The sequence below is a fragment of the Sturnus vulgaris genome, chromosome 3 (genome assembly GCF_052056855.1).
Source record: "Sturnus vulgaris isolate bStuVul1 chromosome 3, bStuVul1.hap1, whole genome shotgun sequence".
Taxonomy (NCBI): Eukaryota; Metazoa; Chordata; class Aves; order Passeriformes; family Sturnidae; genus Sturnus; species Sturnus vulgaris.
The window spans coordinates 108,215,085-108,240,181 of NC_142245.1; the positions used below are offsets into that span (position 1 = coordinate 108,215,085).

Here is a 25,097-nt window from a genome sequence, read left to right on the forward strand (position 1 = left end):
GAGTATTTCACAGAAGTACATATAATATGGAAGTGTGATGCATGCACTCAGACACCAAGTAGAAGCAAATTTGTCTCAAGTTTGGCTGTCAAAATCTTATCAATTATGAATTCAGTGGAGTCTTGTTTGGAATACAAATTCTGGCAAAAATGCAAGAAATACGCCAAAGAAAATCTCATCTGTCCTATGAAATATCTGAAAATCTTTAACCTATAGCAACGTTTATAACAGACAGAAATGATGTTCTCTCTCCAAGACAACCTGACATCAGCCAGGCCAGGAGACAGAACACCAAAGCCAGCACTCAAACCCTGTGTGCCGTATGCACACACACATTCCTTAGAGCATTAAAAAGTAATGTTAAGAGAACAACCTCCCGCCTTTCTATTTCTTTCCGTCTTTCTTCTTCCCTTTGTCTCTCCAGCTCTCGTTGTCTCTCCAGCTGCCTTTCCATTTCCAGTTGCCTCTTCCGCTCCTGCTCCTGGCGTTCCCTCTCTCTTCGTTCCTGTTCTTCCCGTTCTTTCTGAGCCTTCCTTTCAGCCTCTCTCTGCTGTTGCTCCAGCAGGACCTGTCGGCGTTTTTCCAGCTCCATATTTCCCCTCTCATAGTTGGCTTTCCTTTTGTCCTCAAATGTCACTAAAATAAGGAAAGGTCGTTATTTCTGCCCTGTGCAAAACACTGCTCTCAAACAAGGACCTCAGTTATGCCACTAAAGATAGATACTTCTTGGCAAGCTCAGGTTGTTCAGTCATGGATGATGTAAGCATCTTTCATTTGTTAAAGTATTATTTTTCTGTTCAAAAATACCTCTACATTTTCCTAAGTATATTCCAACTAGGGAAAAAAAATAAAAAGAAGAAAAAGTTCCAGTTTAAAATGACCACAAAAATGACTTGAATGTTACAGGAAAGCCTCTCACTCTCTAAAGAATGAAAGATGAAAGAATGCTAGAGGAAAACATAAAAGAACAGCTTATATAAATTGGGAGAAGACAGTCAGTCTGCTGTTAAAAAGGTTTTTCCAACGTGCAGGAAACATTAATACATGGATAAAGAGCTTAGTTTTTCAGGGTGCTCCCTCTAAGAGTTCCTGGAGTTAAAACTATCAGACACCAAAACAGGATCAAGCTCAATTACTGCACACAAGGATAAAAAGAGACACAAAGGAATGGTTTAGGCCCCCAGCAACCACCCTTCCAAAAAGAGAGGCAAGTCCTGTCTTGCAGTGTCCCTGTTACATTGTGAGTAACAGAATCTTTGGTATGTTCAAACTGCTTCCAGTTTGCAGAGAACTGAACTCCACTGGACCCCTGCTTGCAGAATGGCCAGCAATGCCAGGAACTTTCAGATGAAAAAGAAATTTGCAGTAACATGGCAGTGTCTGGCCATAAAGGGTTTATTTTCCAGAATACATTATTAATCAGCACATTTTTCCTTTCCTACAGCTAAAAATAACCCCAGTCCCTGCCTTCTCAATTCTATTAGATGTAACAGGCTGACTACATCCACTTAACAACCTTCCTACCATCCAAGTTAAAAGGGATCTAGATCCTGAAATGAAGCTCTCCATGGATTTGACTATTTCTTCCACTTTCTAAAAGCTTCAGTGCCCTTCAAAAATAGCCCCACACATTAAGAACATGAACCCTGTTTTTTTACCTGGCTGTTTTTTCTGTGGCTCCTCCTCTTGCACAGGTTGGTAAGATGGCAGAGTTCCATTTATATTTTCAGTATATTTTCCACTCCTTGAGGGGAAAAAAACCCATCCCGTCATTATCAGAGAAATTGCACAGTTGTGTTAAATATATTAAATTTCACTGCCCTCAGTGATTACCTGAAGGAAGGTGGCACCAGCTCAAGGGGCAGAGTCAGGGGCAGTGGCTGCCCAGCTTTGGCCATGTCTGTGAGGTGCATGGCCAACACAAACTCATCAGCCTTCAGCTGCCCATCTCCATCTATATCAGCCAGGGACCTGGAGGGGTTCAACAGCAGCACCAGTTAGAACCAAATATCACAATGACTCACAAATTACAGCTGAAACAAGGCACTGTGGAAAAACAATTTTTAAAACTGACGATTCCTGTGGAATGTTTTGGTAAAAATACTTGCAGTTAATAACAAATAATTGATGAAGGGAGATATTATTTGGTTTAATCATATATGTTACTCAGATCACAGAATCATGGAATGCTTTGGGTTGGAAGGGACCTTAAAGACCATCCAGTTCCAACTCCCTGCCATGGGCAAGGAAACCTTCCACTGTCCCAAGTTGCTCCAAGCCCCTTCCAGCCCGGCCATAAACACTTCCAGAGATGAGGCATCCAGAGCTTTTCTGTGCAGCCTGTTCCAGTGCCTCAGCATCCTTACAGTAAAGAATTTCTTCCTAATATCCAATCTGAACCTGCTTTCCTTCAGTTTGAAGCCACTCCCCCTTGTCCTGTCTCTACAGGTCCTTGTAGTCTCTCGCCATCTTTCCTGTAGGCTCCTTTCAGGTGAAGCTTTCTTTTCAGCTTCACTGAAATGTTCTCTTCTCCAGCCTGAACAAACCTAATTCTCTTACATTTCCACAAAATACTGAAAAATCGACAGGAAATGGTAAGAAGTATCTCTTGGTTTATTGCATCACAAATAGAGGAGCTGGAAAGTAAATCCAGGAATGTTCTTAACCAGCTCAAAATGCTAGAAACTACTTTTTCAATTATTTTTTTGAAGCCAAAGAAAACATTACATAAAATTACATCAAATTCTATAAAAGAAAGCTTTGCATAGAATTTATTTTTCCCCTTGTGTCTCCTCAACAGTGCAGGGAAGACATGAGACACAGAATAACTCGCAGTGGGTAGGAAAAGGATCACCTACCCACTCTAAGGAGCAGGAGATCATATTACCTTACAAAATGTTTCCCACAAACTGGGGGGCTGGTGGGGTGTGTGTTTGTGTGAAACCAGTGAAATGCAAGCAAGCACGAGCCTCTCTCAAAGAACTATCAAAGAACTACAGAGACAGAATTGCTAAAATATGTCCTTAGACTGCACAGTGAAATGTTTAGTAAAAACATAGTTCATTAAAAAAGCAGTTAAAAAAACCATACAAAAACCAAAAAGGAAACAACAAAACAAACACCAAAAAACTCCATCACACGCACTGTTTTTCACACAGTGAAAAACAAAAGCAGGAGATTATGTTATGTTCACATAACAGCACTATTCACACGTAACAGCACCATTATTTCAGTCATTACCATTAACAAGCACTCAGTAGAAACATTGGTAATTTCTTAGGGCAAAACTGAAATTTGGGCTGTTATTTCTCTCTAGAGGGGAACACTGAGCTCCCTGCACTGGCTACTGATACCTTCAGGATACATACCCAGAAGGGAAAGAGCCACTGCACACCGGATTTATTCCCCCAGACTCCAGCGAGGAGCAATACATCCCCACACTCCATGTTTATCTTCACAGCACAAAACCAAATAAGCTGAGCTTTGCTACTGCTAAAGACACAAATGACTGTCCTGGGACAGGGGAAGAAGAAAGGGGACTCAAGAGGAGATGTAAAGTTGTTGTGAATTCTGCTGGGCCACTAAATTTCATGTATAACATCTGAGTTATGTCTGAAGGTGTAACCTGAACTGCCATGTCTAGCAGAGCAGATCATTCAAGCCTTCAGACAACTCTCAGCACTTTCATCAGCACAATAAAGGCAAGTCTTAACAAACGTGTAATATGCAAATATCTTGATGGAAACTGCATTAAAACTGAAAAAAAGCTGAAGGGTTACTTAATTTTGAACCTTCTTCCACACTTTAAAACTAACAACCTAGATTTCAGAATCCTACTTTTGAAAGGAACAAGCCCTGGATCAGAAACTGAAGTTAGCATCTCTTCTATTATATAGAGTTTAACAAACACACACAAAGAATGAAAACATGAATTATCTCAAGGTGTCTTTCAGAAATGTAACTAGTGAACAAACTAAGTTTGTTAGCAAACTACTTAACAAGTTTGTTTTAGCAGCTCAGTTTCTGATTTTAGATCTGTAGCGTCTCTTCATCATTTCTTATTTAATAAAGTACATTTCCTCTCTTAACTTCATAAAGACATTGAATCAGTAACTGAACTCACCAAATAGTAGCCAGCTGAGTCTGTGAAAGATTTGATTGCAGAAGGGCATTCCTTGCTTGAAATCCTTAGTGAAAGTGTAAAAGATTTTTATTAAAATAAACACTTCATTCAAAGATTCATATGAGGCAAAAAAACGGGTCACGAACTGGGGCATGTTTATTTTTAATATTAATTTAATCCATTTTCATCAGTTGGCTTTACTTCCAAGCTTAACAACAGGCATTATAACCTGAACACAATGAAGGTGTAAGTATTCTTGTGTATCTTTTTCCCTCAGAGCACCTAACAAAAAAGTCAACTTGAAAAATGGGTATTTATGGTAATCCCCACAGCTGTCACAAAAGCACAGCTGACTGTTTCCCTAAACCTTAAGCTATCACCTGGAAAGTTTTCCTTGGTAGCAAAGAATCAGATACATTTCTAGGCAGGTCAAAGAAACCTTCAGCCCAAAATCCACTGAAGAAGTTAAAAAGCATTGAGAATCTTTCCTTAAAGAAAGAATTGTCCTCTTTTGTAGGCAAGGGAACTGAGGCAGAGTGCTTATTCAAAATGGGAAATCTAACTAAAACACACAAGACACACACACTGACTTTACACCTACTGAGTGCTTGGCCAGTGCTCGCTGCATTACACTGAGGAATTCCATTTTATAAGAACTTTCATAAAACTCTCCTCTTGTATTAACTTTGTGTGAAGTCTTTTGAAGCCACCACAATGCTGTGGCCCAGCACAGATGTCACTGGAAACCAACAAGGATTCTCTTAAATTACTTTGGAAAAATTCAAGCAATGGCTGCAGTTCTGCAGTGTCTTTCCCAAGCTGCTTTCTTTCAGAAGATAAAGCCCAAGTATCTGAGCACTGACTGATACAGGAGCACAAGGCACAAAAATGATGGTCAGTGTCCCCCATTTTCACAAGAAAGAGTCTCAGTCCAAAGAGTGATGCTTGAAAAATGCCTGCTGACTTTACAGAGCTGAACTCCACAGCCTTGTGAGTCTCAGGCTCCTCTACTCAGATCCCACCACTCCAGGCTTCTCCTTTTCCCTGCAACAGCTGCTGTAGCTCCCCCAGTGTATTTGGCTCCTCCAGGTCTAACACAAAACCCAAGCCAATGAACTGATGGTTATTTCCATTTCTTGGCTGGCTGAAACCCACTCTCTCCTGCACAGGTCTGAGCACCAACATTTCAGCTTTTATTTCACATGCAAATCAAATCCCAAGCTGGGATTCCATCCCTCAGCCTATGATGTTCAGAGGCAGGAAACATTCTGGTTTTCACAGTTCATATCAAAAGTCATACTCACCTGATAAATATCCACTCATACTTTTATCAAGACTGTTAAATTTCTGTCTGTATTTTAATCTGGAGGCCTGAGGAACTGCCCAGTCTGAGGATGTAATCTTTGGTGAATTCCCAGCTAATGATGCACTAGAGGAAGAATTTGAACTGCAATATAATTTCAAAACAAAACAGAACAAAAACAAAGCAAAAAAAAAAAAAAAAAAGCCAAACCAACCAACCAAATATTAAAAGAAAACCAAAAGAGAAAAAGAGATAACGAAATAACTCTAAATCATTTGGCTTAATAAAGAGGCATTGGAACAGAAGACACATAGCATCTTCCAGTTACATGAAAAAACTTCATGGAAGTTTTACCTCTGCTAACTTGCTATAAATAATGTCATCACAAATATGGAATTTTACAGTAGAAGTAGGGATATATTTGTTGAAGGGAAAATGTTGAATTGAAAATCCTTTTCATTTGGTATCACAGGCACTAATGCACATAATTGATCCTTCTATCACTGCAAAATAACAGTATAGGAAACCACAGGAAAACACCTCCACTATCACAAGGGTGTTGGATCATTGTTTAAGTAACTTTAAGAGGCATGTAAATGAATAACCATGAGAATAAAAATGGATCTGATGAACTCATAACCAAAAGCACCTTCTAAAGCTATTTTAATCACCATATTCCAGCTCTACCTCTTCTTTCTGTTTGTGACAATGACACGCTGAGTGGAGCTTTTCCAACTCAGTCAGTTTCTGCAGAATAGTGTTGATGTAGGGTTTAGATATAACCCATATAACTTGCATCAAACTCCCAGAATTTTTAGTGTCCCATCTCCAGACATCAGACAAACTCAAGAAAACTGAATCCAGCCTGCCTTGTTTAAGGTAAACCCCTGCTCTGTCAAGTAAAAAACCCAGAACTATTTGAAGTGCTATCCAAGGCAATACAGAATGCTGATAGAAATAAAGCCTCTCCAGCACAATGCTGGATTGACATCCCCTGCATGCAATGAGACAACATGATGGCAAAAATGCTGCCAACAATAGCACTGGAGAAGGGCTCCTTTGTATAGCACCAGCAACAGAAAGCTTTCCAATTAAAAAAAAAAAAACAACCAACGAAAAAAAAGATGATTCCAGGCACAAGCCATGCCTACAGTCACCTTACAGGACATCTGCTAACATCAGTGTGTGAGAAGCCCAGATCATGCACCCCACATGCCCTGAACAGGCAGCAGGGAGGTGAAAGAGTCTCTGAGTTAATTATGGAACTGAGCTGGGGCAGAGGTGCCCTCAGGACCATCTTTTGGGAGATACCCCTGGACACCCAATTGGATAGATAAGCCCAGCCCCTCACTTTAGTTCATAGCAAAGCTCTAAAATCAGTGAACCAGAGCAGCTGAATATAAAGATTCATAATCTTCTATTATTCATAAAACAAACTCACACATAAATATTGATAACAAATCCTATTCTTACATGCCTGCTGATTACATGGTGCCCTCTATAATGAATGAGCACATAATGCATAAGCATTGCTTTTATAACCACTTAGTAAGCTTTGTATCTATTTACTAATAAGGTACATTCCCTTCTTTTTGGCACTGCTCATCTGACCTCCACACCTACTTTGGATATTTTGTCAATTTACTGAAAATATTACTTATTGTGCATAGTAAAACAAAATCTATTTTCAGACTTGATAGGTCATATTAGATAGACCAGTTTTTAACAAATGCAGTTTGGGAACAGAAATGCTCCATGTGTTTTGGAAGATATACTACTTAAGTGTAAGGCACAACAATTTTAAACTTAACTTCCATACCTGCTAGATCCTAAATCAATTAATGACTGTGCCTTCTGCATACTGGAACCACCAAATCCTCCTGCCATGGGGCCTAAAGAACCAGTATGAGGCAGCGCTGGAACAAGAAGAAACAAAAAATTAACCCCAGAACTCTAAAGCAGTTGGGTATAAGATAATGCTTCATAATCAACATTCTCTTTGATTGAAGTAAGAAAAGCTAATCAGTGTCTTGTTATGATTAACTAGTTAGAACAGAATTAACACATGTGAACTGCAGAGAAAAAACATTTGTAGGGTTTTCTGTTGGGGTTTTTTGGGGAGGTTTTTTGTTGTTGGTGGTTTTTTTTTAACTCTCATGCATGTTTTAGCACTCCTGTCTGAAATCAGCCCTAGGGAAGATAAGATTCACAATTCTGAAAGCAAGTACTGGACTGTGCTATACTTACTTGAGGAGAAAGGTACAGACAAAGGCTGCAGAAGGCTGGATGTTCCATTTGGCAACGAGGAAGTACTGACAGAAGGCACCAGGGGAGCAGAGATAACCAAAGGAGGAATGGAAGTCATGGAGGTCAGAGACATGGGAGCTAATGGTGTGATCGCAGACATGGACGTTGGCATGGACAGATTTGGCATACTACCCATTCCTAGAGCAAAATCCAATAATTCATGTTTAGAATTGCAGAGGCTTCAGCAAGAAATTGTGTCCCTTATGTGAGGCAGAAATTACACAAAGCAACTGGTGTCTGGAATATAATGAGTTAAAATAGATGCTTATGAACAATATTTACTTTTTCTCTAAATCTGGGCAAGACAGCTCACAGGGGAAAATACATTGAAGAATAAGAATTAAAAAGAACAATCTTGACAAGCAGATTCATTCTCAAGGTAGATTTAGCTACTATTTTCACAACAGAGCAAGATCTGGTTTTCTATAATTGCAGCTATACCTACTTCTTCAACAATTCTGGGCCCTGAGAGAGAATTACAACCTCAAAAGCTGTGATAATCCTCCACAGGGAAAAGCTGCTGCTGTTTCTGAACTAAGTCTCTTCCAAGTATCAGCCTTGGAAGAATCCACAGGGGTGAAAAGTCCTTATTAGGGACCCATGCTTAGCAAAGGGTTTCTAGAGGCAGCTGCCTGAGGCAAATTAGGGCACTTGAATTACTGGCTGCACCTTGTGGAAGACAACAGTGCTGGTGAGATGATGGAAAGTTATAGAGGTAACTGTATGCCAACCACAGCTCCCTGTAAATGCATGCCCTTGTACTCCAACACACGTGATTTGGTGATGGGCAGACATTTTAAATCATGTATGTAATTAATATATGCATACATTTAATTTTAGCATAGAAGCATGCACGTATTTTGTAATCCAGCTCAAGTCATTGTGGACATTTTGTGCTATAAAACAACACAATAATAAGCATGCACTGAATCACCAAACACCATCACAAAAAAATGTCAAAGTAATTCTATTCAGTTAATCATATAACCAAAACAGACAATCTGATTCACTTTGAAAAAATATGTAAAACACCTATTCTACCAAAACTCTGATATTTGACTAAATTTAACTTTAAAACCTCAAAGCATAAATAAGTGACTGAGTAGGAGGGAGACAAAAAAAGACCACCAGTACGAAATGAGAGCCTGAAAGCTAGATGGCAGATGTGAGTGGCCCTCTTGCCAAAATTGAATACATGTTTTTCTTTATCAAAGTCTTCAAAGAATCAACTTATCAAAAATATCAAGTGACCCGGTCAATTTCCTAAATCAGAATATCCTTTTTTCTTGTTTCACACTGATTTACTAAACTTTCATGGTCAGATTAATGCTTTTATTTGGCTGCAATTAACTGTGGCTTTTTTACCTCTGAACACTAAGTAATTATATATTCATAAGTACCAAAGCGAGCTGACATTAGTGGTGAAAACACTGGAGTTTGTTTCATGACAGGAGGGAGAACTGAAGGCAAGTGCTGTCCTTGCAATTTCAGCTTGATGAGTTTCATGGCTATAGAGAACTCCAGCTGATCCATTTTTCCATCCTTGTTCAGGTCCGAGAGTGTCCTTAAAACAAAATAAAGTAAGAGGAGAAACAGAAATACAACATTTTTGATCAGTGACAGGCTTTCCTACTAGATGTATTCACTGTTTCTGCACAGGAAAACAAGAAACTTCTTGCAAAGTAAATTTTCTACTTTTGATAAAATTCATACTTTTGAGAAGCTTCAATATCCACTTCTGCAGAGTTCAGTTTTGAGGTTGCTATATATTTAACACATAATTCCCAAGAAAGCAGGAAAACATTTGGGAAAACACAAGTCTCCTGCCCAGTGGATATACTTGTTGCCTCTGCTATGCTTTTCTTTATGCTCCCAGCCAGAATAATTATTTTAAATTAATCTTTGGTAAGGTAAGGAATTAATGTAAGAATCTGGAACAGGATGCAGGAGTATGCAGAAACCTCCTAAAGGCACTATACACTGCTATGAAAACTTCATTAATTCACAGTGGTGAATTAACCTCACAGTGATGAGGTTTTCTAAGCCTGATATCCACACTGTCTTCCTTCTGACAGTTCTCTAAATAAATATAACAGGAAATATATGCAACAGTGCATACATAACCTCAAAATTTATGGTCAGATGGATAATACAAAGTTTTATTATCATTTAAACATGCAAGGACCGAGCACAAGAATGTAAATAAAATTAGGAGAAAAAAAAACCAAAACAGACTAATGTTAAGCCTCATTTTTCCTTTGGTTCTGCTACTGCTCAGTACAAAACCCCAAGGCCCCACAAAAAAATTTACTTGCCCCTCTTTTCTAGGCACTGAGGTGTCTGGTTTAATGGTGAACATAGTGGTGATGCTGGTTGGACTTAATGATCCATGAATACTTTTCTAATCTTAACAATTCTGTGATTCTATGTGTCTGAAGTTAAAACTAACTTGCATTTAATTATTTTGTTTAACACTTTTTCTTAAAGTTGTTCTTAATTGTTATGATTCCTCAAGTGTGTGTCCTTCAGCACACCAATGTCTTGGTAACAAGCCAAGTACCCCAAACTGAGCACAGGACTCTAGTGAGAACTGAGGGGTTACAGAGAAGAAAATGTTTGGAGTGTTGCACTCACCACACACATGCTGCAAGGAACTGCACTTTTTCCAGTTCCTGTATTACAGCATTGCTTGGTTTCTCATGTATCGTAACTGTCCTTCTACTAATTTTTTTTGTGGCTTTAGATTTTTTCTTGTCTTCTACTTTACATGTACTTCAAGCCCTTAATACAATTTTAAAACACTGCTTTCAGCATGATCCAATTCGAAATAACACCATAAGAAAGATGTAAAAATTACTGAGTGTTAATTATTGTTGGTACACATATGGGCTGAAACCTTCCTCTTCATGGTTCAGACAACACTTTCTACCTCGACTGCTGAAAGCCTCTGTAAAACAACACAACACAGCAAAGGTAGCATTTGAATGCTGTGTATCTCCTATCTTAGAAAAAACAAATAAAGAATACCTTACCATATTTGAGCAAGGATTGAAGATGGCAGGCCTGATTGCAAAAAGAAGGTACGTGCTTGATCACCTGTGATAAATAAGGAAAATAACACAGACTTTTATACCAGAGATGTATTTTTGAAGAGCTCAGCAGCCTCTTGGGGGATCAAGTTTTGAAAGAAATCCCCATGCTGGATGTCAAGCCTTCCAAGGCTTTTTTTCCAGCTTTTAACACTGGTGACAACAGTGATTATCAGACACCCATGTATTCCATAATTCCCAATCTTTGCTCTGAGAAGTGATTTCAGATAGCTGTAGGAGCTTTAACAGGTCACAAATCAACGGCTGCCAACATCTTAAAAGATGCATGAATTAAAGAATGACTGAAAGTTTAATCCTGCCTCAAGTACTCAAGCAGGAAAGGATCAGAATGGTTTCTTTTCTCCTCTATCCCATCTAACTTGAGCCAGTATTGTGTCTCTAGAGAAACACCATGTTCTAAATAATATTCTTTTCTGTCAGAGAACACCCACGATCGATTTCAGTATTGCAGGAAGGGAATGGGAACTGTTGTGCAATCCCATACCAAGTTCCACATCAGTTGGTACATAGACAAAACAGGGACAGTGGTGTTTATGCCTACATCTGAGTGAATTGCAGATGCTTAAAGCTAAGACTTCAGGTTACTCTTTCAGCTCTCTCATATTCATACACAACCTTTTATTTCAAGCATTTGCCAAATAAATAACAAAGCCAGCAGACGTAGATGAAGGTAAGAGCCCAGCTGTGGCCTAAGGGTAGTCCCTGGGACTGCACAGTTTACAGCCAAAGGTAAACACCAACCTCACAGTGCTGTTTGGCCAAAGCAGGAGTTATGTGCCACTTAGCCAGAAGATGTGCATGTTCCAAATAGACAACTTTCCACTCTCTCCTCAGTCCTTTCCAGCCCCAAAAGAGGAAAAGCAGGGCCAGTGGAGCAACTAGATAGGGCATTACTGGATAGCTGGGCAGGTAGAAGCTGTCAGGGCTGGTCTTCATTGCCCACCCACCCAGAAAGAATGGGCATTCTTAAATTAAGACATCTTTGCCAATGAAATTGAGTCGTTCTTGATATCAAAAGCAGATTTTAAATTTAAAACCTGCAAATTCTGAGGTGCATAACAATGTGACCCAATGCTTCAGAGGAGATGCAGCTGAATGCAACTGGAACTGACAGCAGACCTCTGCAAAATGCCATTAGCCCATCCAGTCCCTGCTGAAGGCCCAACAGCCCAAATTTCAAGCAGTTGCTAACAAGCACAAGCTGTCAGCATCCCTCCCCTGCCTCCTCTCTCCAAACAAAAATATCTAACAACACAGCATTCTCTCCTCAGACTGAGGAGACACGTCTGCTGTGTCTGGTGTCACTTGCCACAACACCTACTGTAAGCGCTCCCTGGCAGCTTCCCATGTGAGCATGGATTTTGCCTGATATTCTCTGGTTTCTGAAACTAGGCAGAATGGCCACACACAGATGGTGGCTGCAGAAGTGACAGGGTTAAACAGAACAGCATTCCTGTGCCAAACTTCAGAGGAAAGCTTGTTAAGTTTACTAATAACCTGTGGCAGTTTGCCTGAAGAATACGGTTATTAGTCACACAACAAAGGGCTAGAAATAGGATGCAGTTCTTGAACTGTTCTACAGAGATAGGTATGTGTACACAGAAGTTAATGTGTAATGCAGAGCCTCAGACCAACCTGTAATGTAACCTCCAGTGGGTTTAAGGCTATCAAACTGCTTGTCGTGCTTGGCCCGCTCTTCAGAGGTGATGGCCCATATGTTTGGCCCTCCTGGAAAAAAAAATCCAAAACAAATCAACAAAAAACAATGAACAACCAAATGGACTGAAAACCTTCACAAATAAAGCATGTCACTTGCAAAATAAAAGCTTGGCTTTCTCAAGAGATAAAGTTAGATGTGGACACACCCAGCTCCTACCAGTTTGGCAAGGACGTTATGCAACACAAACCTGCTTCCCAGATGTGCAAGCCGAGCTGAGACAATCCCCCAGCCAGACTGCTTCACCCTCGGCTTTCAAACAAGCTCAGTCCTTCAAAGCTGGTGCAGAGCAGCTTCCTGTCGCTGCTGATTGTTTGCAGCCCGGGCAGGATGTGTCTCACCATCCCCTGTGTGAGCCAGACACTCCCCTGGCTCACTGATGGACAAATGGCATTCAGCGTCACCCAGGCTCTCATGCACAGGGTTAACACCCTCTAGGTGCCAAAAGGGCTTATATTTGTCTTGCCAACACTCTAAAAACAAAATTGGGACTGCTGACAAAAATAATTTGGTTTTGTCTGACAAAGAACTGACATTTCGGGCTGTTTTCTTAAAAACAGCATGCAATTTCCACTTCACATTTTTTAATACTTCATGAAGTAAAAAATATTTCAGCCTGAGAGCAGGAACTAGAAGTTACAGGGAATAACTGTGTTTACAGAGTTGTGCTGGTGACACCAGGCAGAACCTGATGGACTTCCAGAAATGCTGCAACCTGCTGCATAAAGGTCAGGTTTCCTTTGCAGGAAAAAGCAGCTTGCCAGAAATAATTGGGTTTGTTTTTTAAGTAGGGGGAAGTTTTAGTTGGGAAGTTCTTGACAAATATTTAATTTTTCAAATCAATGAATACAAGAATTAGCCAAAATCCTGAATGAAACCACTCAAAACAGCATTAAAAAGTTATTACCTTTACACTTCTAAAATTACATTCTGCTGAATATTACTACTTCCAAAGAACTGCTAATCTGTTCAAGTGTTTGTATTGCTCACTAAAAGACAGTCAGGGGAATAAATAACTCTTCTAATAAGATATTAACAACTTGCTTCAAAAGCCACAGCACTGAAAAAAAGTTACCATAAAATGCTTCCTCTTCCTACATAAACTTTCAATGCTTTCAAAGCTTTGAATCTCCAAAATTTCAAGAGGTTTTTGCACTGTTTTTCAATGTATAACAGCAAAGTGAAGGGATTGTGTGCTGATATACTTGTCAATACAGACACAGTAATAATGTTAATCACTTCTCATCTGTGCTTATCAGCATAAACAAATACATTTTCCAAAAAAGACTTAATCCTTGCTCCCTTGGTAAGAAATACAATAGTTAAAAAGACCAAAACAAAACAGAAACTCACTGGGGAGATGTATGACAGAAAAGACGTGAGGGCATTAGGATACAAATTCTAGACACTTGAATTTGGAATTTTGCTTGTCTCTCCTGAGGCTATACCTTTTTTTTTTTTAGTGTAGCCTCAATGAAAGAGTCTTCTTGCAGGTTACATGTGAAATTGCACTTCAAGAACACCCCCTTTAATCTTCTGATTAAATGAGCATAAATAAATCTAGATTAGATGCTGATAATGAAGTGAAACAAATCTGAATCAGATGTCTAGAAGTCAGTGGGCACTGTCAGTATTACTGTAAGACACTAATGAGGACAACTTCCACCCAACGGCAAAAATTAGAGCAGCACTTAGATTTCTTTAAAGTGCTAATTTTAAGATACAAATGAGAAGAGCAGAAAATGTGGTTATGATTATAGAAATTATCTCGATCGGACGAAAAAATGCTCCTAAAGCTGCCAGCAGCAACTTCAGAGAAACTGACATTTTTTCATTTTTGGAAAACAAAATATTAACAACATTACACTTTCCTTCTACAAAATGCTCCTCTTTGAATATCTTTTGAAGCAGGTTGCTGCAACACTCCTTGGCTTTTCAAAATCAATGACAGAAGGATTAAGACCACCATAATAAATTCACATGGTCAGTGGCTGCAAAGTGATAATGGAGTTATGACCATCACCATAGCCCCTCTAGAGAATCCAATTTACATTGTAAGTTAATTTCTGCTTATATGTGCACAATTTCTTATTTATATGTCACAGATTAGGCAAGAAGATGGCAATCAATCTTGAAAATCTAGTATTTCTGTAATTCAGAGAGTTGTTTTACTATTCTATTTCCTCTCCAACTATGAAATTCAGCATACACAGCATTGTCTCAAATGTGTTAAAACCTTACAGGTCAGCAAATCCCCAAATTCACACTGGTAGCTGGATGATGATTAAAATCTCATTCAACAAGTGATTCAAGATCCACATTCACCCTTCATTCTCATTTTTGCCATCCTTAACACATCCAAGACCATTGCTATTTTTTGCTCACTTGATATTTTGTACACTTTTACCTCTGGACATACATCTCTAAGGTCCTTTCTGTTCCATGCCTATGATTCTATCATTTAGTCCAACACCCCTGCAAGGAGCAGCAACCTCTTTAACCAGGCCAGGTTGCTCAGAGCCTCATCCAACCTGGCCTTGAACACTTCCAGCTCCTCTGGGCAACCTGTTCCAGAGCCTCACCACCCTTGTAGAAAAATTCTACCATACATCTGTTTGAAATCTACAAATTTTTAATTTAAAACCATCACCCCTTCTCCTATCTCAGAGTGTTTTTCCCCACCTTTCTTACAGGCCCCCTTTGAGTACTGAAAAAAGTACAGAAAGGTCTCTCTGGAGCCTTCTCCAGGTTGAACAACCCCAAGTTTCTTGCAAGTATAAATTTAATTTTAAAAAAGAAATCTTTGACTAAAACCACATTATTACATCAACAAGTGCTTCTACAGCTTTCCACAGTCCTAGTGAGTCAGTGCAAGCAGCTGTCATGGAATAGTGGTAACTACAAACACACATTATCAAAAGCACATTGTGGGAATGTTTCAGGGAACGGAATATATACCCTGAAAACACCAACCTGCTAATAATTTATTTTCAACAGTAAGGAAAATTTCAGATTCTTCCTTTCCCTAAGGACAGAGACTGAGAATCTTATTTTTCTGGCGATTAATTCCATAAAGATATGCTCTCTACTGGTTTCTTTATAGGCCAGGAAGAAAATGCAGTAAGTCTTAAAATCCAATGTATAAAAACACAGATTTTGAAAAATATAAATATTCATGGCAGTAATTTGGAGCTAGAGAACAGCACACTTTTAAGTCAGCACACCTCTCCCAGTGAAATTTTAGTGCTTGTCTGTAACTGAACGAAGACTGAGAAAATTAAGTTTTATCCTAACATGACTTGAGCGTCTGCCATCTGCAGCTTGAACTAGAACAGGTCATTGTTTTCTGAATAGAGGTTAATAACTGTTGGACAATGAAAGTATTTGTGTAAAATAATAAAGAAAAAATTAAAAACCCATTGCTTCTGGTAGAGATCCACAGTGAATGTAGTCAAACTCCACCCACAGTTATTATTTAAAGGATTCACTGTTTTTTTCAACTCCCACTCCATATGCCACAGAAACAAGATAAACAGCATAGCACAAGAGGAAAGGCTAAAGCACTGTGAATCCTTGTATTTAGCTTAGCCAGGTGCTCACAGCTCTTTTGATGGTACTCTTGATGACACAATTAGGAAGAGTAAAATCTGTGTACAGAAAAGCTCATATGAAGATTTCTCAAAATACCAGGTGAAAATACCATACCCGTCTATCTGAAATCGACACTTTCAACAATGGGACTCACAAGGTATTGGCAATTCCACAAAGCACATCACAAGACCATTCTCCAAAGTAATTGTTGTGTTTACCTGCATAGTACAACCAAGACCATCACAAAAACACAGCCAAAATTAGTTTGAAACTCAGTTCTCCTGTGCCATCACCATCAAATCATGCTACAAAAATCATGCTACAATCCTCACAAATAGTGTGATTGCTTCCCAAAACTACCACAAGTGGTAAAAATGGACACTCAGTGCAACTGCTGAGAAAAGTTACACTGCCTGGTTTTCACACAACCACGTCCTGGGCATGCTGAACTGTGATGAAGGGAAGATATTCCTTTCCTGGGAAAGGCAAAACTGCAGGAAGAGTCAAACATCTGCCACCCAAGATGTGTCATCTAAACTTACCTGGCTTAGCTCAGCCATTTTTTGCACTAACATGCCTTCAGTTCTAGACCTGAGAAACATCTTGCCCATAAACCAGAGCCAATGAATTTTGCATAGAGAAATTGCTGTTGTTCTTCTGTCCACACGGCCCCAGTCCTCACTCATGGCAAGTCGTGCATTAATCACAAACCAAACTGCAGGGGTCTGCTCCTCACAGACCTCTCTGACCACAGCATGGGCAAGAGGCAGGAATCTCCTTGATGGAGCAGTGCTGAACCTTTGGCTGTCCAAGCAGCAGTGAGCTACAATATTTTACAGATCAGCTTCCCACCAGAAATCAAAATACAGTTGCTACTACATGCTCCCATGAGAGGCTTTGCTGCAGACAATGAATAGTACATTACTTTTCTGACTCAGCTTAAATTTCCTGGACATTTTTGAGATCTACATAATTTTCCCCAACTGTAGCTGATAAAATTTTGGAGGGGAAAAACAGTACAATCTCTCTGACAAGAAGATATCTCATTAATTCATTATTCTTCAAAACAGATTACTTTAGAATCTTACAACTTCATACATGAAGCCAACATATTTCATTACCCTGAATTTTTAAGAATCAAAACTCAAGAAATACCGAACTTGAGAGATTTTCCTGACAAAGACTTTCCCTAGAACAGAGTAACTATTATCTTCACCTGCTCTTTTTGCTTACAAAAAACCACAAATCTATTTTAGTAAGACTTCTGGAAGACAGAGACCAAATTTTCTTTCTTTCCCAGAGAAAGCTGGTACTTTCAGAGAAGACTGAATAAACGTCAGCACTGGCAATTGTGTTCAATATCCAATATTAGAAACCTGGACTTCACGTCCAGAAATGTCTCCACAGATTCCCTATTCCAAAACAGAAAACCAACAGTGAAAGGTCCTTCACTTGCCCACTGCAAAACTCCACAACACATCCAAAAGTCCAACACCACATGTGGCATCTGCCCAAATAGAAAGTCTGTGTGTGATGACAAAGACCCAAACACCCAAAGCTAAACATACTTTAACTTAACTCTCAAGACTTCTCTGAAGATGACAAAATACATACTGACCTCACTTTCATGTAACAGGTATTTCTGTAATTCAGTGTAGCACCACTCACAGTTTTCTATTGTTGGAAACAAGTGACTATGCTGTTGATTAGACATCTTCAGTTTATTTTAGTTCATTTTAGATAAAATACACTTCTCTAGGTGAGAGTAAGGAAGTCTGCTTATGGCAGGATCACAGCATTTCAGGAAAGCTCCAGAAATGTCTTTACAACACTGCATCAGACAGATAACCTTCTGAATAAAATAAAGGACTTGCTTTGATGGGCTGCCAACATCAAAAGGGAAACATGCACTGTTCTTTCCTTAAAACAGTAAATCACCATTGAAAACAGAGAGGAGAAAAGAAAGTGCAGTCTTAGACTTGAAAATGCTCTGTAAGACCTCTGCCACTGGTTAGTACTGCCCATAGCAAAGGGTAGCTGTAGTGAGAACAGCAGGATTACTGATAAGGAAAATCCATAAGACATGCCTTATATTCTCCAGAACATCTTTATTTCTCACTCACAAGCATTGCTTGTATTTCTCTAATAAAAACAATGCTCCTACGACCTACAAAGTTAATTAACTCCACAGAGATAATAAACCTTAATTGAAAGAGCATTCCTTGTACATATAAGTCATGAGGATTATACCACCACCTCTGTAACCATCAAAAAAACTAGCATGAAGCTTCATAATGACCTTAAATAAATATTTATCCCTATGTTTAAAAAGAGGGAAAATTCAGAACAGATATGCAGCAACATGCCTCGAGCTGTATAACGGGGTTTTCCTTAATGCAACCAACAATCACATTACAGTCTCCTATTAGGAGCCTCCAGAGGGTTGTCTGGTCTAGGACATATTGGGATAAATCTAATAATTCCAGTCTTTCTGTGTTTGCAGATAAGTTTACCACAGAAGTATTTATCACAGATTAGATTTAACACTCCCAATTGAGATGTTGAATCAAACTTCTAATTTTTCCTCTGTGGTGAGTAAACACTCCAGGACTCTGAAAATACACAGAACATTTTACCATTAGTCTGAATTTGAGATTCTTTATCAGTGTTATTGCTATTTTCAATATTTGCTTCCCTTCTTTGCTGTTGATTCTATATATCAAACAGAGGAGAAAAATGACTAATAATCAGCATTTATCCTTATTTAGGAGTGCTAATGTGTTATGAACTACTACTGTGGTGGCTTTGGGTCCATCCCAAAGCATTACTTGCCCTTCCTTGAGGATTGCACCTGCTATTCCCTGCTTCCACAATCTCAGACCATGGCAGGAGCCACATGCAATCTCCTTTCACAATACATACAAGAATCCTCAGTTACTCCTACTCGAAATGCTCCATGGAGGCTCTCAGTTTTATTAAGCAACACCAAGGCAGCTGCCAGAGGAAAAGGGTATCTATTTCTGTGCTTAACTGTAACTTCAGCAACTCCTTTTTGTGTGCATACAGTTAAAAGGAAAAACTTGTAGCTAAAGCATGTTAAACACAGGGAAACATGACTCTCCTTCAATTTTGTAATTTCACTACATTTACAAGAATTGTGCCTACTGAAGCCAAGAGAATTTTAAAAAGATTTTCAAGCATCTCTGGCACATTATCAAAAATAGCTGGTACCTGCAGACAGGTTGTTAAATAGTGTCAGGCACATGCAAGGCTGCAAGATTTGACCAAGAAAAGCTTGTTTAATTGAAGAGCAAACTTAGAGAAATGTGGACAAAGCAACAGCAGCCACATTGCATTTTAGAGTACAATTCATATTCTTTACATTATGTACAGAATTTCCAGGTGTTTAGTATACTGGGAACCCTCAGGATGAACAGTTCTCAAAAATCAAATATTGAGCTTGTTCAAACTGTCCACCTGCTCCTGTGAGATGTGGTGCAGAATTCTGCCTGGTGATCTTGTCACTGGCAGCCCCCACTTTGATACACATAAAGGGGAAATATTAGAACACAGAACACTGCGTGCCATGAAGTGATCTCAATGCAGAAACATAATCCATGCTTTTAGAAGGAGTATAATCCCTAAAACAATTTAGAGATACATAATAGTGTAATCCATGCTAACAGCACAGATCAAGTATTTTCTGAACTTTACAGCACAATTGGCTATTCCAAAGCACTTAAACTATCAGTTTATAATAGCAGGATAGTATTTCTATACTTTATAAATATAACAGGATCTTTTAGCTCATTAAGGCTATCCTTTTTCAGACGATCATTTTTAATTAAATTATTGCCAATTCCACTGAAGCACTAAAAAAAAAAACCCACACCAAGGAAGCAAAATACTGAAAAAACTCCAAATAAACAAAAAAATGGGTTTAAAGTTTTTTTAAAGCTCCACTAATGTAAAAGTACATGAGGAAATGTGCACTAGAAATGTGTATAAACTTGACAGAATTCTGAACTCCAAACTAACATGCTAACTTTACACTAGTTTTCTGTAAAGTTTCTGACAATTCATTCAATAGGGGGGTTTTTTAAGTTTTAATGAAGCAAGCTTCCTACTTCTCATAAAAAAGTGCAAGCACTGTAACACACAATGTTGGTAAACTCATGTTTTATTCTTAAAAGTTAATTAACTTTACCTTTCCTTACATGAAGAAGTTGGCACACAGAGCTGGGTTTAACCTAAGCCTTTGCCAGATCTAGATTTGATACCAGCAATTAATATAAAATTATTTTCTGCCTAATTCTAATAACAGTGAAACCAGCTGTAGTTGCTGAATTGTGATGCAGCACATGAAACAACCTCATGAATCAAGCCCAATGACAGCTCTGTCTGTGCCCAGAATCACAGAATCATTTAGGCTGGAAAATACTTTTCAGATCATGGAGTCCAGCCATTAACCCAGCACTACCAAACCCACCACAAAACCATGTCCCTCAGTGCCACATTTATAAGTCTTTTAAATGCCTTCAGGGCTGATGACTCCACCACTGCCCTGGGCAGCCTGTCTAATGCTTGACAACCCTTTCAGGAAATATTCAATCTAAATCTCTCCTGGTACAACTTGAAGCCATTTTGCCTTGTCCTGTCATTTGTTACTTGTGAAAAAAGCCCAACCCCACCTGGCTGTCCCCTCCTGTCAGGGAGTTGTGCAGAGGCAGAAGGTTCCTCCTGAACCTTCTTTTCTCCAGGCTGAGCCCCCCCAGCTCCCTCAGCAGCTCCTGGGGCTCCAGACCCTTCCCCAGCTCCTTTCCCCTTCTCTGGACATGCTCCAGACCCGCAATGTCCTTCCTGAACTGAGGGGCCCAGAACTGGACACAGGATTTGAGGCACAGCCTCTCCAGTGCCCAGCACAGGGGAATGGTCATTTTCCTAAACCTGCAATTCATACTTTTGGATGGATTTTAGAAATGGAAAGAAGAGAAGAAAAAAGTCAGACCAACAAGAGTCGTTCCAATGGAAGGTATGAAAAGGTCAAGTAAGCAATATTATCATGGCATAATATAATCATACTTTGCTAACTTCTCCAGTTTTAAGTCCTGCCTCCATTTGCTTTTAAGGTGGGCAAAATTCCAGCTTACAAAATCCATGGCCTGCTTTCCCAGCCTGACACAGAAGACAGAAGAGACGCTTACCCTTCAGTTAAGGACAAGTCAGAAGCTTTTTTGAGTAAACTCATCAACTTGTATAGTATCAAAGACTACCATGAGAAAAATAAAAGGTTTTAGTCATGTTTGTGGAAAAAGAAAACAAGAGCTTAGACAAAACATTTCTAATCCTGGAAATTGATGTTTTATGTTGCTGCTGCTCACCAGCATTCACAAAACAACCCTATGACTTAATTAAAAATGTACAAAAGAACAATTTGTTTAATTATTGTCTAGAAAATCTCTGTGGAGTGCAGCAAAACTAATAAGATTTAGGTGAGTTTCAATCTGTGGCAGTCAATAAATCTTTCTGCACCAGGAGAAGTGCAGGCAGTAAAAACACCAAGGAAGAGGATGCAAAGTGAACCTTGAAATTAGGTGAAGTAAAGGAAATGATTCTCCCACGAAGACATACATTGACAAAATCAGAACAGAATTCTGTTTCAGGAATATTAGGTCCTTTCTAGTAATTTGCATAATTCTCATCGCTATCCGGCCATTAGAGTAAAAACCACATTTCCGAGTTCTCAGACTTGAGAAGGAAGTCTGGGACCAGGAGGAAGGATGATGGGTTATCCTTGCAATGGGGAACTGGCATAAAGACTTGAAAGAGAAGAGGAAAACAGACAAACAAAAAAAAATCCCCAAAAAATTACACAGGAAGGGTGGGAGAGAAGAAAAAATGAAGAGGCACTTCCTGAATGATCTTGGAATAAAATAAAAATAGGAGATAATTCAGGAAACAAAACACAGTAACAGTCCTTCCAGTAGACTGAATATTCCCCCAGCTGAGATCCCAGCACGTCTGGGAGTTACAGTCTGAGCCAAGCATGTGGTGGTGCTGCTCCAGGATGTCTCCTCAGCCCCAGTGCTGAGGTACTGCCTCATAAGTAGAGGGCACCTATCTCTAATCATTTAAGGAAGGCCTTTTGTCTAAGACCTTTTGTCATCCACAGCCTCCTACAGCTTTCATTGTTCATTTGACACAGTGCAAAGTGCTCTGTATGATTGAGATCTGCCAATGGTACTTCCATCTGATACTGGTTAATCTTGTGTTATCAGAGACTAATTACCATTCTCTTGCCTGAAAAATAATGGATGACCTTGGGAAGGGGACACCTAGTATTTCCATTATCCCCACACTTTCATTTCCAAGCTGAAATGTCCTAGTCAATTCAATTAATCCACATATGGAAGCTGTTCTGTATCTTTAATGACTCTTGTTATCCTCCTCTTTGTAACTTCTAGTCCTGGCAGAAAAAAAAATGGAGGGAAAACTGGAAGGAAACACAAAGGAAACAGAAGCAAGAATGAGAGAGTTTGCTTAAACAGTACTGCTCAGAAGGTTAAATTCCTAATTAGCAGAACCTGCCAACTATATCCAGCACATACACAATACTACTTTCCTAGCACACATGGGAGTTTGATTTGAAATATAATAAATTAAAAACTGTTTAATTTATGTTCATACAACCATTGGTATCAGTTTACATCATAGTCCCTAATCCTGCCTTGCCAGTGATTCATGGGGCATTTACAGGCTAGAATTTGGAACAGAATTCTTCCACGGGTATTACAGTTGTTACAATTTCTCAGTTGCCAGAAACCACCGATTTAGCAAGCTTCTTGAGCCACAAAAGCCCCCAAAGGGGAGGGAAAAAAGAATAAAAGGGCAGCAACCATTTAATAGCCATGGCACAGATCTTTCCTCCTCAAGTTTTGATTCCATGCTGTTTCCAAAACATCTTAAACACAGTGAGTCCTAAAAATGAGTTGTGAGTTGTTCCCTGTGTGGAACAAACTACCAAACTAACAAACAAACCCATTTTCTTCTGCTAGCCTTAAACTCAATCATTTCACTAGGTATTGTGTTGTTTTTCAGCTATAAAAAAATACAGTGAATATTCCTTCCCTTCTTAGCATTTTCTACACTGTTATGGCTTTACAAGTTTTTAGCTGTCTCTAAACTAAACAACTCTCATCTGTTTAGTCTCGCTTATCACAAGAGCCACAACCTGTCTGTGGTCACCTTTTTCTCAGGTATCCTTTACTTTGTATTTAATTCCAGATCCTTTTGTGTAACAGATTCTGGCAGCTACAGGTGGATCATTTCCAGAAAAGAGAGCTTAGTGAATGTTATCTTTAGGCCAGGTTAAAGAAGACTGTCTGTGTATTTCTTCATCCAATCTGAATACAGAGAAGATGAGAAATAAGAGGAGAGACTTTGCTGGCCTTCCAACTCTCATAATCTCCATCAGGAACAGTTTATACACCAATTCACAGCTGTACATTTTATTTCCCCAAGCCTGAAGATTTCCTGTGAAACACAGAGCTACGGAAGCATTATTATTTGTTGCACAACAAATTTCTCTTGTAGCTAGTAAGAAAATATAAGTGTATCCTTTTCAGTACAGTTATACAAGTATCAACACACACTGTAACAAGTGCAGAGTTCTACAACAGAGAAACCAGGACTTTTCAGGAAAGATGTGTTTCCTAAAGAAACAACAGTGCTGCAGAGATCATGGATCAATGCTAAATCATGGTTATGAGAAGAAATGTAGTGAAAAAGGTTGATGCATAGCTTAAAATAGACCATCTCTTATTTATATTTCCACATATAAAAAACTTCTAAGCAGATTACTTCAGTAAGAAGAAGTGAAAGAGCAGAAGTTATTGATATTCATTTAATCTTACCTATTCTTGAGACTCGCATACAGAGAACTTCACATCCAACAAAAGCACAAATGTTTTTAGCTTATTAAAATATCTATTCTGACGATAGCCAGTATAAATCCTAATCCCGTGGTCACTGACATTCTTTCAGCTTTCCAGGGTTTCACCCCTTCCAGCTCCCTCAGTGATGATTTAAGGCTACTGTCCCATTGTTGGAAAAACAACAGATGTCCGAAAGAACTGATGCAGTACACTGGAAAGCCTGAACACACAAGACTTCTAATTAAAGTAATAGGGCATTATATAAATATATTTGACAGACCACAATGCCTGAAAAACGTGTTTGTTCTTGCCATTATAATTAGTGGGCTAAACCTGAACTCATTCTGCCAATACTGATTAGTATCATCTATGGCCTGTTCAAAGTGATGATCACAGATGATTTGGAATTTAGTAGATGTTAAGATGGTGCCACTTCACACAATGGGTTCATCAACCCTAAATTGCAACAACCACATGAAGTGGCTTATCAGAGTAATGCATTTCACAAACTTGAGAGTTAAACCTTTAAGGAAATGAACATTTTAACAGTCAAAGCACTTTGAAACTTGTCCATGTGTTAGATTTACGTTTCTGATCTTTTCAGCTAAGCCTTCAGCTTTCTGCTCCATTTTGGATACGTATTTGCAGACCTTCTTGTGTTTTTTGTTCAGGGTTTTATATGCTTTGAAGAAAAAACACCAGGAAATATCTCTGACATCCAAAATGAATAAAGCAGCTTGCATTATAGTATTAGTATTCCAGATAAAATCCATCCTGGGTTTCCCACTCTGTGTAAACTTACCTTATAAAAGCTAACACATGACACTAACAAAATGAAATCTTGGCAAGACAAAGCCATAGGCTTAGAGTAAGTTAACAGCTCAAGATCTAACACTAATCTTCATTATTATTTAATTCTTCTTACATTTTAGGAGCACCGGATTGGAAGGGACTTATAAGGTCACCATGTGCAGACTGCTGCTTCTCCAACAAACTCTAATACATTAATTCC

At 39.0% G+C, this 25,097-nt stretch overlaps 1 protein-coding gene across 5 annotated transcripts in view; it reads right to left on the minus strand.

The window, feature by feature from the left end:
* Positions 1-25,097, minus strand: part of ITSN2 (intersectin 2) — an 80,170-nt gene that overhangs the window by 36,841 nt on the left and 18,232 nt on the right. For 4 of the 5 annotated variants that reach the window (XM_088162480.1, XM_088162481.1, XM_088162477.1 and 1 more), the window contains exons 3-12: positions 12,479-12,571; positions 10,766-10,829; positions 9,134-9,297; positions 7,674-7,871; positions 7,246-7,342; positions 5,428-5,570; positions 4,124-4,187; positions 1,834-1,971; positions 1,659-1,744; positions 374-636 (exon numbers count right to left, since the gene is read on the minus strand). In XM_088162480.1, coding sequence (XP_088018606.1) covers positions 374-636; positions 1,659-1,744; positions 1,834-1,971; positions 4,124-4,187; positions 5,428-5,570; positions 7,246-7,342; positions 7,674-7,871; positions 9,134-9,297; positions 10,766-10,829; positions 12,479-12,571 — 1,310 coding nt within the window. The remainder of the gene's footprint in view (positions 1-373; positions 637-1,658; positions 1,745-1,833; positions 1,972-4,123; positions 4,188-5,427; positions 5,571-7,245; positions 7,343-7,673; positions 7,872-9,133; positions 9,298-10,765; positions 10,830-12,478; positions 12,572-25,097) is intronic. The other variant, XM_014872961.2, reaches the window with a different exon arrangement.